This window comes from Balaenoptera musculus, chromosome 20, assembly GCF_009873245.2.
Source record: "Balaenoptera musculus isolate JJ_BM4_2016_0621 chromosome 20, mBalMus1.pri.v3, whole genome shotgun sequence".
NCBI lineage: Eukaryota > Metazoa > Chordata > Mammalia > Artiodactyla > Balaenopteridae > Balaenoptera > Balaenoptera musculus.
Window position 1 is genome coordinate 25332008 of NC_045804.1, and position 18410 is coordinate 25350417.

At 56.4% G+C, this 18410-nt stretch overlaps 2 protein-coding genes and 1 non-coding gene across 6 annotated transcripts; 2 read left to right on the forward strand and 1 right to left on the reverse strand.

Annotated features, from left to right (window-relative positions):
* Positions 1 to 400: 400 nt before the first annotated feature.
* On the forward strand, positions 401 to 7170 carry PHOSPHO1 (phosphoethanolamine/phosphocholine phosphatase 1). Of its 4 annotated transcripts, none has more exons than XM_036835328.1 (4): positions 401 to 658; positions 1736 to 1834; positions 3635 to 3744; positions 5527 to 7170. In XM_036835328.1, the coding sequence occupies exons 3-4, from the start codon at positions 3700 to 3702 to the stop codon at positions 6283 to 6285; spliced, it is 804 nt and encodes a 267-aa protein (XP_036691223.1). In that variant the 5' UTR covers positions 401 to 658; positions 1736 to 1834; positions 3635 to 3699; the 3' UTR covers positions 6286 to 7170. The 4 variants fall into 4 exon arrangements, with proteins under 4 accessions (XP_036691223.1, XP_036691224.1, XP_036691221.1 ...); XM_036835329.1 differs by having other exon boundaries at positions 401 to 548; XM_036835326.1 differs by lacking the exons at positions 401 to 658; positions 1736 to 1834 and having other exon boundaries at positions 3643 to 3744; positions 5409 to 7170.
* A 198-nt stretch (positions 7171 to 7368) lies between these two features.
* On the reverse strand, positions 7369 to 17609 carry ABI3 (ABI family member 3). Its single transcript, XM_036835295.1, has 8 exons — positions 17180 to 17609; positions 12291 to 12458; positions 11090 to 11266; positions 9534 to 9619; positions 9252 to 9347; positions 8946 to 9079; positions 8264 to 8401; positions 7369 to 7954 (listed from the first exon to the last, which is right to left on the reverse strand). Exons 1-8 carry the CDS (start codon positions 17294 to 17296, stop codon positions 7791 to 7793), a joined length of 1080 nt encoding a protein of 359 aa, XP_036691190.1. The 5' UTR covers positions 17297 to 17609; the 3' UTR covers positions 7369 to 7790.
* TRNAG-UCC lies at positions 10926 to 10998 on the forward strand. Its single transcript has one exon. It is a non-coding gene; the product is annotated as a tRNA-Gly (tRNA).
* Positions 17610 to 18410: the final 801 nt, after the last annotated feature.

An 18410-nucleotide genomic window follows, 5' to 3' on the forward strand; every position in this document is an offset into this window, starting at 1 on the left:
ATTTCTGCAAATCTCCGGGATCAGAGCTCTGGAGGCGGCGGTGGAGAAAGTCCACAGCCCGGGCACCTCCAGGTGTGTGCTCGGGACTTACGTAGAGGCCCGCAGCCGCTCTGAGGGTGCCCCCCACCCACGCCCTTCTGAAGGGACGCGCTCCACCTCCACCCTCCTACCCTTCCCCGCAGCTCCCAATCCCACCTTCGCTCGCGCTCCGGGAGCCTCCGGAGCAGCCGGGAGGCGTGGCCTGCCGGAGGCCCGCCCCCTTAATGTTCTCCGGCACCACTGTGATTGGACAGCCGCTTGTGACGTGCGGGGACTGCGGTGGGCCCGGGTGCTGCGGCAGCCGCAGCGCCAACCGCGGCTCGGGCTCCGGCTCAGGCTCCCGGGTATTTAAAGGGGACGCGGCGGCGGCCCGGCGGGGGGATGGGGGACAAGTGGAGAGAGCGGCCCAGATGCACATCATCCACGGCCCCTCGGGAGTGGAGGGACTCGTGAGAGCCAGAACCCAGAAATCCGGGGGCGGATAAGACACCGCGTCCCCTCCAATTCCCGTAAGCACCCCTTGCTCCATCCTGCGCCCAAATACCTCAGCTAGCCCCTCTCCCCACTCTTTACACTCCAAACTCAGCCGGGACAGACCTCCGCAGCCACCGCTCCCCACGTGAGTCCTGGGTTTCCCGAAGTGGGGAGGGCCGGGGTCCCAGTGTGGGGTGGCGGCTGCGCTGAGTCTGAGAGCGCTCTTTCACGCGCGTGTCATTGGGGGAGTCTCCGGGGCGGAGGAATGAGTCCCCTTTTTCCTACCTCAGGAATGGGCTGTCCGCGTATCGGTCCGTCCCCGACTAGGACAAGGCTTAGGAATCCGTGCTCCCTTGCTCCCTGCCACCCACGAGTCCCCTCGACTCCCGAGCTGCCCGCCCGCCGCCCCTCACTGGAGCGAAGCACCCGCCAGCTGGGGGTGTGCCAGAGTGCCTGCTTTCCAGCCACCTCTAAAAATATCTCTCCCCCCAATTCCACCGGCAGCTGCCACCTCCTTGCCTATTGAGGATCCCCTCCTAGCTTGTCCACCCAGGCAGGGCGAGACCAGAGGTGACTCCTGGTCTCAGCTTCCTCACTGGCACGAGAGCTCCAGGACTTTAACCCAGCTAGTCAGGACTGCAAGCTCACAACCCAGGGGGGCAATAGGGAAAGTTCTGGCTGCAGTTTTCCCAAGAAGCAGTAGAGACCCCTGAGTTCTAATCTTGATTCTGATGCTGTGTGACCCAGGATGTTATCTTGACCTCTCTGGGCCTTTCCCATTCACTGCTGGTGGTGGTGAGCAAGGAATAGACCATGACAAAGTTGGGAGTGCTGTCTGAGGGAGGGAGAGAATTCCAGCCTAGTGGTGGAATCTGATTTCTAGTGGTTGATACTAAGAGGACGCGTTACTATAGTATCTCTGGGGTCCTTGCCCCCACCACATCCTTATCCTGCACGTTTCTCGTAGAAAACCGTTAAAACTGCTAAAACTCCATCCATCCATTAAGAGGGGCATTTCAAACTTAGGGCCTATGCTTGTTTCCCTCCCCCATCCCCAAATGTCCTCCCACCCTATTCCCATAGATGCAATGTAGCTGCACTTGTGTAAAAAGGTGCACGGGGTGGGGGGGGGGAAGGGGAGGGGAGAGAAGCACTGCTTTTAGGTAGGACTAGAACGTGGATTCCCTGCCAGCCTGATGAAACCCTTCTCTCTCTACTCTAGCCCGCAGGAGAAGCTCAGAGGTCCTGTCCCCCTTTCCTCTGAGGGACTCTTTTTGGTGACCACAAAAGGATTTGATCACGCAGGACAAAGCTAGCAGAGGTGAGTACCTTTTTGAATGTCACAGGAGCCAGATCCAAGCAGGGCCTGGGGTCCCTCTGACTACTCTGGGGTAGGGATGGGTATCACAGCATGGCCTTCTCAGTTTCGAGGGGAGAAACCCAGGATGCCTGGCTTTCTGCTCTGGGGACTAAAACAAGGGCAACTCACCAAATAAATGTTTAACTGATTTCCCTAAATACTAGTATTAGATGAAAAAAATGTAACTATTTCTTTTGCTATGAGAAGTTTTGAACGTGATTAAAAACCAGTAGACTATTCCACCAAATTTAAAAAAGGAAAGAAAAGAAAAAGAACCAAGGGCAATGAAAGTTGGCTTCTGGGTGGCTCCTGGAGACCCTTTTTTATCTTTGTATCTGCCCGGCACATGTCTGTCCATGTTTGCTTTTACAAGGGGAGTGGCATCCCTTGACCTTTTCTCTTTGGATTTGCCTGGCCCCTGGGGGACATGTGATATCAGGCAGGATTCTGGAAGGCTGAAACTCCCTCTAGATGGGGACTGGGGACAGCCCTCCCACCTCTAACCCCCCAAACGTGCCCTTCCTTCACCTCACATGCCTCCCTCCCCTTCTCTCCCATCTTCTTGAACTGTGTCTCTTCTCCCAACCCCCTCCCTCTTTTTGCCCACTGCCCCATTCAGCTTTGGCCACCACTCTCAATTCCTAGATTACAAGTTCTTACGGAAAAGGCTGAAACCCACATCCCATCCCTAGCGAAAGGGTTTAACGCATGCGTGGTCAGGGAGTGGGGAGGGATGGGGTACCTCAAGATGGAGAGCGAGAGAGCCCCTCCCTCCTGGGATATCCCAGTCTCTGTCTTGAGGGCTACAGCTTCTCCTTGCTGTCCTGGGATGGTCTGGGGAGAGTCAACTTGACAAAGTCAGAGGGGTACCCAGTGTCACCCACTCTCACCACCAGAGGGCAGCAGCCAGCCAGACCTTTGCTCCTTTGCTCCTTAGCCTGTCTAGTCTCCTGGCTCACAGTAGCTTTCCAGACCTGTCCCAGCTGCATCTAGTCTCTCATTTAACCCCAGGATGGAGGGGAGGCACTGGGAGTTGTGGGTTTGTAGCTGCGCTGGTGAAGCCCCCACGAAGCCAAACCCTGTCCCCAAAGTTACATAGCAAAGTCCGGCAGAAATTTCAACCCGACTCCTGCTGACTGCCGGCCTCTAGAAGCACCAGGGAGGAAGACAGTCCCAGATCACCTGTGGTGCCCAGGGGTCCCGGCCCTCCAGCTGTGGTGCAGTGAGCCTGGTCATCTGCCCCTTCCCCTTTGAGGGCAGAGGGCAGGCAAGGCTGTGGCCAGGTGTTCATGAACCAGGCTCTGTGCCACGGAACCATCATAGCCTTGGGCAAGTTATTAAATCTCTGAGCCCTTCTCATCTGCTGAATTCATGGGATTGTGATGAGCAGGGAGAGAATATGAGTGAAGATGATTTGTAAACTATGATGTACCATACACAAGAATGGGGCAATGACCACACAGAGAAAAAAGCACTGGTCTCAGACTCTGAGATCTGGTTTTGAGATCTCTCTCTGCCACATACAGTGGGTGATGTCTGCACAAGTCGGTTAACCTTTCTAGGTCTCCAATAATATCATCTGTAACCTTTCCAGCATCGTGGGGGATTGTCAAGAGGGTGCCTAGCAAGGGCTTTGTGGTCCTTAGCCTATCTGAGGGGCTGTTTTTACTGAGTGGTTCCTGGGGCTCAGGAGAGGGGTTAGGACAAGGAAACAAAGCCACCTGACTGGGCACCCTCAAACGGAACTTGTATGGTTGTCAGGAGCTCTGGACGACAGCTGGAGGCCAACAGTCCCTACAGGTGGTGCCCAGGGTGATGTACTGACAATGAGCGGGTGTTTTCCAGTTGCTGGCCTCCGATGCCTGTCTAGGGTAAGTGGGTCCCTCCAGGGGTCTCTTAGGATGAGGCCTCAGCTCCCATGTTCCCACCATGGGGAGGGAGGAGCCCTATCCAGCCCCTTTTAAGCCTGCCCTCACCTCTACTGCACCTCCACTAATCCCTGGAAGCTTCCATCCCAGGGGTGGGGCCCTGATGCTTTACATCCTCAACTCCAGGGATCGTGGGCCACTGAAACTCACAGACAGATGTTGGTGAGACCAGAGAGTGACTCTAGGGATGAAGTCAAAGGGACAATTCTCTTAGGGAGGCAGATAGCAGGTTCAAATCCCAGTTGGGAAATTAGGAGCTTGGCCTTCTGTTTACAGGATGTGCCAGGCCATAAACATCGCAGGAATATTGGAAAGGGAGGTAGGAAGAAACCAGAAAGAGGGGTGGTTCTGTCTCAACTAACTGGGGTGGGGGGTTGAGAGGCAGAAGAAAGCCAGCATGGTGGATATTCTGAAGCTGTACATAATCTGCTCGCTGCCCGTCTGTCACATAAAGCTGCTGGCAGGCAAAGAGGCAGGGACAGGCTACAGAGGGCTTCTGCTCTCCATTTGCTTGCCTTCGTGCCTCACACTTGCCCTGTTGCCTCCCATCCTCTCCCTTGTGTTTCCCACCCGCCGCCCCCCCCCCATCAACATGATTAACCCAAGGTCTTGACTTCCTGTCCCTTCTTCCCCGTGCCCCCTGGCATGACTTCCTCCTAGCCCTCTTCTTCCCCACTCCTGCCTCATCCCCCCCCACCCATGTCCCCACTACCTGCTCCCTCCTCTGCCTTTTCAGCCACTGCTGCTCTCTTTCCTCTCCCTTACCTGTCTCCCAGGTATGTCGTGGCCTGGTGTGGGAGGCTCTGACTTCCCCAAGCCCCACTGCTTCTCCTGCTGCCCGCTTGCTTCGGACTCTGGCAGAAACCCCACCTGCTGACAAGTTCCTCCCAGGGAATTGGCAAGTGACTAGTGATGAGCTGTCAGCACAGGGCCCTAAAACTCCCCAGAGAAGTTGTGTCCCATCCTTGGACCCCTGCCCAGTGCCACTGGCTGGAAGCAGATCACAGAGAGCCTGCCTGGATTTGGGATAGTCAATCCACCTACCTGGTTCTTCCAAGAGCTAAAATCCAATTCTCTGGCCAGTGCAGAAGCCCAGGCATCTAACTCTCCAGGCCTGGCACTGATTGCCCACATGCCTTGGGTGGTGCCAACAAGTCTTCCCTGGCTCCTCCGGTCCACCACAGTCCCACAAGCCCTCGGCTGTGCATGGCCACAAAGGGGAACGAGGAGGCTGCTGGAGTTGGATGAATGGGTGGTTTCCCTTGACTATGTTAGGGGAGAGGGAGTAGAGAGTCCCTCCCACCCTCCCTGTATCCAACGGACAGCTGGGGTCACTGGAAGTCTCCAGAATAGTCTAGTCCAGAAACCTCCCCAAAGGAGTGCCCCCTTGGAAGCTGCTCTTCCACTCTTTTAAGCTGACCCTCGTTAAGCCCCCATAGCCCCGGATGAGAGAAGAAGCAGGTGCCAAAGAAGCCCTTCTGGGTTCTCGAGGAGGATGGTCCCCTGAGGATAAACCCTAGCGCAGTTAACCGAGAGGTGCAAGGGGGTGGGCGGGGAAGGCTGGGGGTGGGGTCGGCGTTGCTTAACCAGTCTTGGGTCCTCCTCAGGTCTTGGATGTGCCAGCGCCTCTGGCCGTGGCCCGCTAACCAGCCTCTCCCCGGCCGGCTCCCGCCGCGCCCCCCCTCGCTTGCTCCCTCCTCCTGCTCCTCTCTCCCCTGCTCCCAGGACAGCGGGATGGCTGCGCAGGGCGCACCGCGCTTCCTCCTGACCTTCGACTTTGACGAGACTATCGTGGATGAAAACAGCGACGACTCCATCGTGCGCGCCGCGCCGGGCCAGCGGCTGCCTGAGAGCCTGCGTGCCACCTACCGCGAGGGCTTCTACAACGAGTACATGCAGCGCGTCTTCCAGTACCTGGGCGAGCAGGGCGTGCGGCCGCGGGACCTGCGCGCCATCTACGAGGCCATCCCCCTGTCGCCCGGCATGGGCGAGCTGCTGCAGTTTGTGGCCAAGCAGGGCGCCTGCTTTGAGGTTATTCTTATCTCAGACGCCAACACCTTTGGCGTGGAGAGTGCGCTGCGCGCCGCCGGCCACCACGGCCTGTTCCGCCGCATCTTCAGCAACCCGTCGGGGCCAGACGCTCGGGGGCTGCTGGCGCTGCGGCCCTTCCACGCGCACAGCTGCGCTCGCTGCCCCGCCAACATGTGCAAGCACAAGGTGCTCAGCGACTACCTGCGCGAGCGGGCCCACGACGGCGTGCACTTCGAGCGCCTTTTCTACGTGGGCGACGGCGCCAACGACTTCTGCCCCATGGGGGTGCTGGCAGAAGGCGACGTGGCCTTCCCGCGCCGCGGCTACCCCATGCACCGCCTTATCCAGGAGGCGCAGAAGGCCGAGCCCAGCTCCTTCCGCGCCAGGGTGGTGCCCTGGGAAACTGCCACCGAAGTGCGCCTCCATCTGCAACAGGTGCTGAAGACGTGCTGAGGACGTGGCCTGCAGGGGGCACCCGGGCGGGGAGGGGGTGAGGGGGTGGGGGTCGGGAAAGACAAACCTAGCTTTATTACCCCTTTTCCCTTTCGCTTTGGTATGACCCTCCGGGAATTTCCGGAATCCTAGGTTCGTCCATTTGGGGACTGGAGGAGGGAGTTCGGAGCTGTCCCCGTCTATGCAGTTAACCCAGCTCTGCTGCCTCCCCCAGTTCCACTGCAAGCAAATTCCGGAGTCTGCCCCACCCGGGTGGTGCGCATACCTGAGCAGGCAGCAGTGTTTCCGGAAACCTGGTCCTCCCAGCTGGGAGGAAGGCGTTCCCTGGCAGGGTAGAGAAGGAACATCTGCCGCTGCGTTGGGTTAACTGTTGCCTTGGGCTGCATGACCTCCCTCCCCCAGCCTTCTGTCAAGGGGACCCAGGTCCTGCACTCTCCACCACCCCCTCCCCCGCACCGGACTCCCCGCGGAGAGAGGTGGCGCTCTCTGCCGACGGTCCCAGGCCTAGATCTTGCTTTACCTACTGTGACCCTACACTGCTCTCCTTGCCTCCCTCCCCCCCACTCACCCTGTCAGCATCCCAACAGGAAAAAAAGCCAGAGGGCACAGACACCTCCTGGTGGTGGAATGAGGTAGCACACTGTCCGGGTCTCGGGTCTGGCCAGCCAGGGACCTCACAGACCCCGAAGATATCTCCTCGCACCCCAGCCTCGTCTATGCAGCAAGAAACCAGGGACTTAACCAAAGTTGCCCCGCCGACTGGGCCCTCTGAGTCCCCCTTCTCCCGTATGGAACAGAAAGCCATGATGTTTTAAAGCAGAGCCAGTGGAAACCCAAGGCCCTCCTCCCTCTTTTGGTGTTTCAGAGCTATAAAGGAGGTGAAGGGGCAGAGGTGGCTGAGATCTCTTGCGCCGCAGTCTGAGGGATGAGGGTGAGGTGATCTCTGCTCTCAGAGAGCCCCACTTAAGTGAGGGAGCTGGTCCCCACTCTTGGGAGGAGTGCCCAGCTTGGGGAACCAAGACTAAATACATAACAAAGCAAGCAACAGGCAAAAGAGCAGGGTGCAGCCCATCTTTGCAGAGGGGCACAGGGGTCTAGTGCAGAGGGCTCAATGAGCACCGAGGAGATGGGGGATACTGCTGCTTAGGGCAGGCAGAGGGGGCTCAATTAGCGGGAGCCTTACAAGTGGGTTGCCTTTCAGTCCCTCGGTTCCCCAGCCCTACAGGGCAATCATCAGGTCATCAGAGTTTTATTCAAAGTTGGCACTTGCAGCTGGAGACCCTGTCTTGCATGGTGTAAGGGTCCCCTGTGGACAAGGTCACCAAACTCCTTGGTTTCCAGTTCTTTCCTGTCTCCAGCAGGCCTCTGGAGAAGTAACAGACAGCTTACAGCCCAGGAGATGTGCAGGCCTGGTCCAGTCTCGACTGTGGAGCTGGCTTTGGTGTGGGACTCAAGAGGCTCACTCAAGGCGGTGCTTGGGTCAGCATCCCAGCGAGCCCAGACTGTCAGCAGCTGGGCTCCACATAGTTCCCAGGGAAGAATCCAGACCCCTCTGAGCAGACGCCCTCACACCAGCCATCGGAGTAGCGGCGGGTGATGCAGATAACGGTGCCCTCAGAGAAGGAGAGTTCGTTGTCCTTCTGGCGGATGTATGGGTACAGTGTCACCACTGCAGGGCGGGAGGAGAAGGTGCCATGAGATGTGCCTCTTGCCCTGCCACAGGGATGCTGGTGCCCGCATACTGGACTCTAGGGAGCAACGTGGGGAGTGGGGCAGGAGATGCCTTCTCCAAAGCCCCGGGACTCCTCCCCAGCTGAGATAATATTCAATATCAGACCGGCTGCTTCTCTTCTCTACGGGGGTGTGGGGAAAAACTGCCTCACCCCTTTGCAGCTGGAGGGGAGAATGGCTCTGGGCTAGAAGAGGGGGGAATCCTGACCCCAGGATCTGGTGCCTTTCAGTCCCAGGAGTCAAGTACCTTTCTCCAAGTATGCATCAGGGACCCAGCTGGGTTCTTCAGGCCCAAAGCCTGGTGGTGGCGGAGGTGGCAGCCCCAAATCATCTACATCCAAGGGTGGAGGAGGGGGCAGGTCCAGGGGCATGGGCAGCTCTGGGGCTGAGAGGGAAAGCAGAAAGGCTGCAAGTGTCACACAGGCAACCCCCTCCATGCCAAGAAACTTCAGTGCTGGAGAGCAGGGCCCCAGGATCTACCCATTTTTTGCAATCTGCTTTCAGCCCCCGTTCATCCTGGTCCTCCCACAATGCCTCTAGCAGGTAGTAGGTGCTCAGTAAATACAGTAGCATTGAACAGTTGTAGGTAGGGCTGTCAGACTCTGCCACTTGGCTGAGTGAGCCGAGGGACTTAGTTTAACCTCTCAGGCTCAGCTTCATCTATTAACTGGGAGTGTGAAGATCCTAGGAGGTTAAGTAAAAGTGAGAAAATGGATGAGAAGCTTTGACCCTGGGGTCTGGTATAAAGCAGGGGCTAAATTATGTTAGTTCACTCCCTCCACCGCCTTTCTTCCCGTTACTCCTGCCTTGGACAAAGTGATCACTGACATAGACCCAGTTGGATCCAACAAGGGTGAGGGTGGGGAGAAGTATTGGGAGGTGAGAACGACCCCAAAGTTGAGCTAGGAGGAGAGGGCAGAGCTCCTTACCCGGCGGGGGCAGGCACAGTTCCCCCAGCGGAGGGGGCGGCAGGAAACCGTCGGAGGCAGCAGGTGGAGGGGGTGGAGGTGGGAGTACTGCCTGCTCCTGGGTCGTGGAGACCCCACCGACACCTTCGGCGCTGCTGAAGACCAGAGAAAGCGGGCGCTCGGCTAGATTGGGGGCGGGGGGACACCTTCCTAACTCAGCACCCAACTGGCCCCGCCCCTTCCGTCATAAGCCCCGCCCCGTGACCCTGAGTACTCTTAACCCCCCACCCTTCACGACCACCCCCAACCTGGACCTGTGCGGCTCACCCGGCCGAGGCCAGGGAGGAGGCAGAGGAGGCGGCGGAGAGTTTGCCGTCCGGCACCACGGGGAGCTGCACAGGCTCGGGGATCCGGGGCGCTCTCCTGGGGGTGGGCAGAGAGAAGGGGTGTCGTCAAGACGAAGGCATCAGGCGAGCAGGCGGTCGGTGCGGGGGGGAGGTGGCAACTGGCGGAGGAGGAAGTTTGGCGCCCGGCTTGAAGGGGGCTGTGGGGGAGTAGGGTTTCTGGATGGGGCGGCGCAGGTGAGAATTGCGGGGGGGCCTCACTCACCCCAGGGTGGCGGAGCCGGGTGTGGCAGGCGCCTTGATGCTCTTTCGAGACAGGGTCCCGGTCCGCGACAGCTGTGTGCTCAGATCCTGCGGGAGGAGCAGGGGGCGGGGCTGACACCCGGGGGGACCTGCAATAGCCCCCTCATCCCAGAGAGGAAATGGGGGAGGGGCAGACGAGAACTGGGAGGGAGAGCGCGGACACAGCAAGTTCCCGGTTCCACTTCCCAGCCCATTCTCCCACCCCACCCCACCCACTCTTGCTCGTTGCCTGGATCCCAGGCCTCAAGTCTGCCTAGGCTCAGACAGGCACGGTCAGAAGGCCACTTCCTCTGCATGGCCTCAGCGGCTGAGCCCCACCCGCTCGCAAAGCATCCCAGCGCTCAGCTTGGTGGTCCCTAACTCTGAGAAACCCCAACTCCAGTGCGCGGCTGAGGAGGTAGAGGTTGACTTAGAAATGTCCCACCTGTCATTTTCGCAGGCCTGGGGAACTGGCTTTGGGGAGTTTGGGGCAGAGAGGAGCAGAACATTTAGAGTGTACCGGTGACAAGGTGCAAGCCCACATGCAAGAGAGCACCTCTGTTAGTGACAGGGTTTCCCCGAGAGTGGGTGCATGGGGAGTGATGTCCTCTGCTACCCTTCACAAGGGACTCAAGCTCAAGCATAAAGAATTTAAGTTGGACAGAAGGAAGAACTTGCTGGTGAGGAGGCCTGGTGACTGAAGGAGGGAGTGTGCTTTCTCTTTCTGGGGGGAGATGGCGTGTTAAGGATATCAAGGGGCCATTTAGATACAGGGGAATGTCCCATCTAATCTGGAATGTTGGAGTGTGGGGACAAGTAATCAACAAAATGGGATGGGGGATGTCCTCTCCCACCTCTCAGAAGGACATGGGCTGTGAAGAAAATGCCAGAGTCATTCACAGTGTCCTCCTTTGAGTGGCTGCGTCCCGGCCCCTTCCCACCCAACAGCAGCTCTGGGGTGACTGTTCAGTGCAGTGACCTCAAACCTCCAGACAGAGGAAGTTGCCGATCTCATGTGGCTGGGCCGCCATTCTCATGCGCACCCTGACATTCTCCCTCCCCCCTCTTCCCTTTCACACACACCCGCCACCCACAAGGATGAGGGGGGGTGTGCCCAGATGTCACTCGCAGCAGATCGTGTGATACAGGGTAAAGGTCAGTTATGAAGAGAAGGGTCATGAAGAATTTTTAAGGAGGAAGCGGGGGGAGGGGACTTCTCTAAGGAGGCCTTGTGGAGTAGGGGAGCCACTTAGGGTGATGGCTTCAGGGAGTGAGGACGGAAAGGGACTGCAGCTTGGGACAGGAACATGCTTGAGGAAGAAAACTGAAGGTCTAGAGAGAAGAGAGTCATGAGGCAGAAGAGGGTGGGGGGACTTCCCTGGTGGTCCAGTGGTTAAGACTCTGCACTTCCACTGCAAGGGGCACAGGTTCGATCCCTGGCCAGGGAACTAAGATCCCGCATGCTGCGTGGCACAGCCAAAAAATAAAAAAAGAGAAGAGGGTGGGTTGTGGAGAAAGAGGAGGAGCCCCTCTCTCTACCTTGACCCCATGACCGATGTCATCCAGGCAACCGAAGTTGAGGGGTCTCCTGTAGTATGGCGTGAGGGGAGGCAGGCTCTCAGGGGCGATGATTTTCTGGCTGGGGGGCAGCCGCTGGACGGTGGCTAAGGTGCCGATCTCCCTTCGGGCCACCTTCTCCATATGCATGTGCACCATCTGCAAGACAGGGTTGGAGATGACAGTGGGGCAGCCTCTGCACAGCGCCCTTCCCCTTAAGACTTTGGGGTGGGAGGAGGGACCATCGGAGACAGTGAAGTCCAGAGGAAGAGTGAGCTTTGTCCCCAAGGGCACACAGCATTTGGGGAAAGGGTTGCCAGTTGAGGATGGAGCCACTTTGGAGCAACTTCCTGGTGGAAGAGAACAAGGGTTATTATTAGCTGAGCAGGAACCGAGGAAGAGAAAACACAACATCCCTGGGGATGCTGGGAAGAGACTGGGTTGGCTTGGGAGCAGAGGGGGATAAAGTGGAGGTGGCTGAGAATTGTGGCTGGATCAGCTCTTCCTTTGGGGGGGACAATAATATAAGTGAATTAACTTCCTCTTGGAATGTACTGTGGAGAAACCTACAGCACTGAGAGGGTGGGAACTCCAATCTGCTGGGGTGAGAGGAAAAGACACACCCGCACTGAACATGTGAGTGATGCACAGGCCAGACCAATGTGTAGCTGGATCTGTGCGTGTGGTTTATGGGGCAATTCCTCGGCCAAGGATCCAGGAAGGAAGGAGGAGGGTGCATATGCTAGATGGGCGGGGGGTGCTGTGTGGTGGTGGCAGTGCTTCCAGGGCTGAGGATGACCTTGCCAAGCAATCACTCTGAGTCTGGGATATTTATAAAATCACCGCCTGTGTTTATATGGAAACAGGGTCCATTTGCCTCTTTCCTGTCCTATGCAGCCACTGTGATAGGGAGAGCCTGCTTTCTACCATGTAGGATAGAATTCAGAGAAAGATAAAATTCTGCCATCAGGGAGTTCCTGGTCCGATGGGGCAGCAAGGCCCACCCCTGAGACACAGCCACAAAGACAAGAAGGCTCGAAAAGTTTGGGGAGTGCCAGCCTTCTGTGACAGAGGTGGGCGTTTGGACATGGAGGGAGGCAAGAAAGAGCTTTTGCTGCAGAAGATGTCCAGGTGGGGCTGAAGAGTTGGGGTCTGAGGCGAGCAGCATTCCCACAGCCCTTACCTGGCCCAACGTGCTCACACGGGCTTCCACCTGCCGCAGGGCAGACGCCTGAAGGTCCAACATACGCAGAGTGTGTCCAGCCAGGTTGCCCACCTGGTAGGCCACGCTGGCCAGGGCCTGGGTGGTGAAGGCCATGGTCTCCTCCAGCGCCTTCCGTTTGTCTGTGGCCTGAAATACACACAGCCCTGGCCTGAGGCCAGCATGTTCCACTGGGACCGTGGCTGGGTGGGCTGGGATGGGATAGGGTGTAGGGAAGGTGGGGGCTGAGTTGGGAGAAAGTGGCAACCCTCAGATGTTTGAGGAGGTTTCTGTAAGAATGATGTAGTAAGGGCTTCCCTGGTGGCGCAGTGGTTAAGAATCCGCCTGCCAATGCAGGGGACACGGGTTCGAGCCCTGGTCCGGGAGGATCCCACATGCCACGGAGCAACTAGGCCCGTGCGCCACAGCTGCTGAGCCTGCGCTCTGGAGCCCGCGTGCCACAACTGCTGAGGCCTGCATGCCTAGAACCCATGCTCTGCAACAAGAGAAGCCACCGCAATGAGAAGCCCGCACACCGCTACGAAGCCCGTGCACAGCAACGAAGACCTGACACAGCCAATAAATAAGTAAAATAAATTTAATAAAAAAAAAAAAAAAGAATGACGTAGTAAGAAGGACTCAGGGGACATCAGGAAAGTGAATCTGCAGCCTTGAGGACTGGGTGCAAGGGAAGGAAAAGGCACCCTTCTCAAATAGTCACACAGGATTGGCCCCACCATCCTCCTGAAGAGATTTTGGGTGGGGGATGGGGTAAAGGGTGAATGGTAGAAAGGAAAGAGGAAGTCAATACTGGCTGGAAGAGATATTCTCAGACTTGAAAACCAAACAACCAACCTCAGGCCCCCATCCCAGACCTTCTAACCAGAATCTCCTGGGCGTAAGGCCAATGAATCTGTACCTCTAAAAGTTCCTCAGGTGACTCCTGTGCTCCTGGTTTATCTCCAGTCTTCAAGTTGGTGTTTGGGAAGCAATAATCTGATCCATTTTATAGATAAGGAACTGGGGCCCAGGAAGAGTGACTTCAATCATTCATTCCCTCCAACAGCTTCCCAACACACTGAGAATAAAGCAACTTCTAACCGTGGCCTATGTAGGGCCTCACAAGGCTGGCTCCTGCTTTCTTCCTCACCCTCATTGCCTTCCGCTCTCCCTCACTCACGCCCCTCCAGCCACATTGGCCATTGGGTCTCTCTTCCTGATCAAGCTAAGATTGTTTCTACCTCAGGACTTTTTCTTTTTGTCTGCGTTGGATCTTTGTTGCTGTGTGCGGGCTTTCTCTATTTGCAGCGAGCAGGGGCTACTCTTCATTGCGGTGCACGGGCTTCTCATTGCGGTGGCTTCTCTTGTTGCGGAGCACGGGCTCTAGGTGTGCAGGCTTCAGTAGTTGTAGCACGCGGCCTCAGTAGTCATGGTACGTGGGCTCTAGAGCACAGGTTCAGTAGTTGTGGCGCACGGGCTTAGCTGCTCCGTGGCATATGGGATCCTCCCGGATCAGGGATCAATCCTATCTCCCCTGCATTGGCAGGCGGGCTCTTAACCATTGTGCCACCAAGGAAGTTCCTCTACCTCAGGACTTTGCACTTGCTGTATTTCTTTCTAGAATCCTTATTAAATCTCAGCGCTTCAGAGACACCTTCTCTCACCGCCCTAAGATCTCCTCCAGCCCACTTCTGTATTGACTCACTATCAGATTTACTCTGTTCTCTTTTCTTCATAGCACTTAGCACTATCAGAAATTATTTATCTATCCACTTTATTATCTATACACACACACACACACACACACACACACATACACAAATGTAAGCATTGTGAGGGCAGGGAGCGCATCTGTTATATTCTGTATCCTATCCTGGAATAGTGCCCAACACACAGGCGATACTTAATGAATATGTGTCTGTGAGTTACTCAGCGGATGGAATGCAAACCCAGACACTTGCTGGGCATCTTCCTGCTGCGTGCCAGGCACTGTGCCAGGTGCTGGCCAGGGCCACGCTTCCAGTCAGTGGTGGTGGGGTGGGCAGGGAGTGGCTGAAGACAGAAGAGGGGTTTTTTTCCGTCCCAGATCGGACTGTGCGGGCTGGGACAAAGCTTCTCCAGTCATTTGGTTCCCCAGACAGCTTCCTCATCTCAGGTCAGGGACATGGAGGGCAGGGGGCCAATCCATGGCAAGTCTGGGGAGAGACCAGCGGAGTGACCAGCAAGGCTGCACACTGGGGTCTCCTTGCTAAGGGCTCTCAGGTACTCCTCAGGGCCTGCAGTGGAGAACAGACCTAGAACCTGTCCGAGCAGGGTGCTGAGAGAGACCTGGGAGCCAAGCCAGGCTCGAGCCAAAGGGCAGGCCCAGAACCTTCTGGACAGCACACACACACACACACACACACCCCGCCCCACACACCCCCTCCACGCTTTTCCCCTCAGGTGCTCCTCCCTGCCTTTCTGTTCCAACTGAGGGTAAGAGCTGCTCGTTTGCATCCAATTTACATCTCGTCAACATATGTAACCAAGTGCCTTGAAAAGGCAAAGAAATCAAACCAGAAAGCATAGCAGGTCTTATTCTAGTTCAAGCCCTTCCTTTAGTAGGCAAGGAAATGAACAAAGGCCCAGAATGGAGCAGTGACTACTTCTCTGGTCTTAGCTGGCCTCTCCCGTACTGTCCCCTCCCTGGACTGGCATATGGAATTCATCACTGGATTTTTCCTGTCAGTCCAAACAGGAAAAATGTCTGCTTGGGCCCAGCTCTGGGAGGCTAGAGCCTGGATGCCTACTGACCCCTGGCTTTGCTCTTAATCGAAAGTGAGGTCTGGAGGGACAAAGGTCTGGGATCCATCTTCATGGCTGACTGCTTATTCATCATGCAAATCATCCTGTCTACAAATTCAATGGACCCTGACAGAGAACTCTGCAGTTCACCCCAGCCTGCCCTCCCCCATTCCCCATGAGTTTCCTGACACCTGGTTGGGGTGGAGGGAGGGGTGAGGGAGGGAGGGAGGTCGTGGGAACCAGGCTTTGTTTAAGACCAGTTCTGAGAAGTCATCCAAACACTTCCTAAGCATTTGCTCCCCCAGACAAAGATCGTCAGAGAAGTCTGGAAAGGTAACTGGTTGTGTGGTCTAGTAGCTAGTGTTCTGCATGAAGGAAGCATAAATCTACAGATTCTGACCTGGGTCAGGGCTTCCGATGCCCTGAGTGTTTTTGCAAGGGCTGCTTCACCTCACTAGAATTGACTTTTAATATCTATATGTGTCTTCCATCCTTCTGATGAAAGATGATGATGATGGTGATAATGATAACAGCTGCCATTTATCCTGCACTTCTTAAGGAGGAGGCGCTGGGCTAAATGCTTTAATACATTATTACATTTAACCCATATGACCACTGTGAAGGAAGATATAAGAATCAGAGGGGAAACTTGTCCCAGGTCCAGGAGTTGGAAATTGGACTCAGCTCTTTGCGACCTCAAATTTTGTGTGCACACTGTGTGCTAACGAGAACCCATCTGGAAGTGCTCTGAGATGCGCAGAAGTTACTGAAGGAATGGGAAGGCCAGCCTCCATCCTAGTCCATAGAAGGAGCATGCCTTCCAGTGCTTGGAGAATAGAGCTGGTTTACAAGCCGCATTCCAGCTCATCTGCAGTAGCTACAATCAGTCACTCAATATCTACACGCGGGGTAGCATTTTCAACTAGAGGTTTGGGGGTGCTGCTCTGGAGTCAGAGTTGCCGGTTCGAATCCAGGTTCTACCACTAGCTTGGAGACCTTGGGAAAGTGAGTTAACTTCTCCGAAGCTCAGCCTCCTGGTTGTGAAGTGGGAGTGGTCCTCACCTCACAGACTGGGGTGAGGACTGAAGGAGGCGATGAGGGCAGTTCGGGTGCAGAGCAAAGCGCCTTAACTGTTGCTATCATTGACTCTCTTTAATCTGTCATTTTCCCATAAGCACTTGCTCCTTTTATTATTATTTTTTTCCACACTCCTACTGAGCCGGGAGGTCCCAGTGCAAATAACTGTCTTAAAATCATACAGCATGTCAGGGAGGGGAAGGCAGGGAGGAAAGGGCTCATCTTCAGAAGTCAGGAGTCCTGGGCTGATGCCCGCTCTACCATTGCCAAGCTGTATGACTTGGACAAGTCACTTCACCTCCCTGAACTGTTTGTTTCTTCATCTATGAAATTGGAATAATGATACTGTCTCGCAAGGCGAGTTATGAGGGTTAATGAAATAACAGAAGTGCTCGATCGTTGTTAAGTTTCGCGTGCTCCAGACTTGCGGTCCTGGGACAACCCCACAATTTAGAAAACTATTCTAAAATGCCACTATCCTTATCTTTTGCCGGTAGCCTGTTCCCGGCAGTCGTATTGTCCATCTCCCTGCCTCTGAGTCAGACCCCATCTCTTTAACCTAGCGTAGTCTGACATCTCTCGGCTCTCCCTCAGATATCAGGAACAGAACTTTCCCTCGTCCATCTCAAGTTCATGACAACGGGAAGAAGTTCTTCTGAAGTCTCACCTAGAGCCAGCTTGAACATGGAATGATGGCACCAACAGGTGTGTGAGGACGTCTTTTGGGCCTCTGGATCTGAGTGAAAGGCTAGGAGGGAGATGAGCCTAGGATGAGGCCTGTAGCAGGACAGGGTAGCACTGCCTGCCGGCCATCTCTGAGGCTCTGGGAGAGAGAAGGGGCACAGTGGGGGCTTGGGGAGCATGAGTCAGCGTTAGAGTTTGCGGGACTGGGATGAAGCCGACCTGGAGTGGGAGGCTAGATCAGCCAAGGCCCAGGCCGAGCACCTGTCAGGATGGGGTCCGGGCCCCTGGAGGGGCTGGGCCGCCGGGGCCGCGCCTGCTCTGCTTACCTGCACGTAGTTGTCCTCGCAGTAGTCTGCGACTCGCAGCAGGGAGCTGTAGTTGCCCTGCAGGGCCTCCCGGCCCGTGGGGATCTCAAACTCCTGCAGCTGCTGCAGCTCCGCCATGGCCCCCCGCCTCTGCCTGGCTCCCCGGGGAGCCCGCTGGTTTTGCGCCTCACCCTGCCCTTGATTGGTCGCTCCGCCTTCCCTCCCTCTCACTGCTTTTGGTTTCCTCTGCTTGAGAGACCCAAACCCACTTGCAAAGGGCAGACATGCTCATTCCGGCACAAGAGGAAGTTAGTCCCCGCTCCCTGGGCCTGTGCTTCTCTGTCCCCTGCCCAGGCGAAGGGGGAAGCTGGGGGCCCCTTGCGGGGGCCCAGCCCCCCAATCCCTCCCAGCAGAGGAAGCCAAGGTCGGGGCGGCTGTGATTGCTCCCTGGGCCTGGAGAGGAAACTGCAACGGGGGCTGGGATGGGAGACAGGAGGAAGGGGGCTGGCCTGCTCTGGGGGTGGAGATGGATTTTCCACTCATGGAAGGGGAGGAAAGGGCAGAGGGTGGGGGCTTCCTTGGGAAGCTCGGGGATGAGTCACCAAGAGACAGGGGACTGGAGAGTGGAGAGGATATGGAGACCGGTTGTGCTCGGGGCCACAGGGCGGTGGTGCCGCAACAATGGAAAACAGTCGAAGCAGCAGCCGGGGAAACCAGGCTGGACACTGGGAAGATACAGCCAGAGGTCCCCTGAGAATCATCATCAAGTCTCTGAAGGGTCACCTGCAATGAAGATCTGGTGTACATACATGCTCTGTGCCTGATAGCGGCAGGACAAGATGAAACTGACCAAGCGTAGAATCAGGGACTCAGATGGGACAACAGGAAGGACTTGGCTTTGAGAAGCACTAGGTTTAAATTCCAGATGAACAGGTCAGTCTTAGGAGGCAGCGGTGGCCGGAGCCCTGAGCCCGCCTCAGGAGGTCTGTGCTCCATCTCCTGCATTCACAGGAGACTCAGACTGGATGACGTCCGGGGTCCTGTCCTGATCTCAATTTCTTAGTGCTCAGAGCTGTGAGTGGGACTTGGATCCTGGAGCAGGGGAAGTTAGGACGGACTCCGGGGCTCCTCCCCGCCCCTCCCACTGGGGATTCTGTCATTCATTCTAGAGTCAGGAGAAAAAAGAGGATCCCTCACTGACCACATCGGTCCCTTAACATCTGCTCCTTGAGAGGGTTCCCTGTCATTGGAC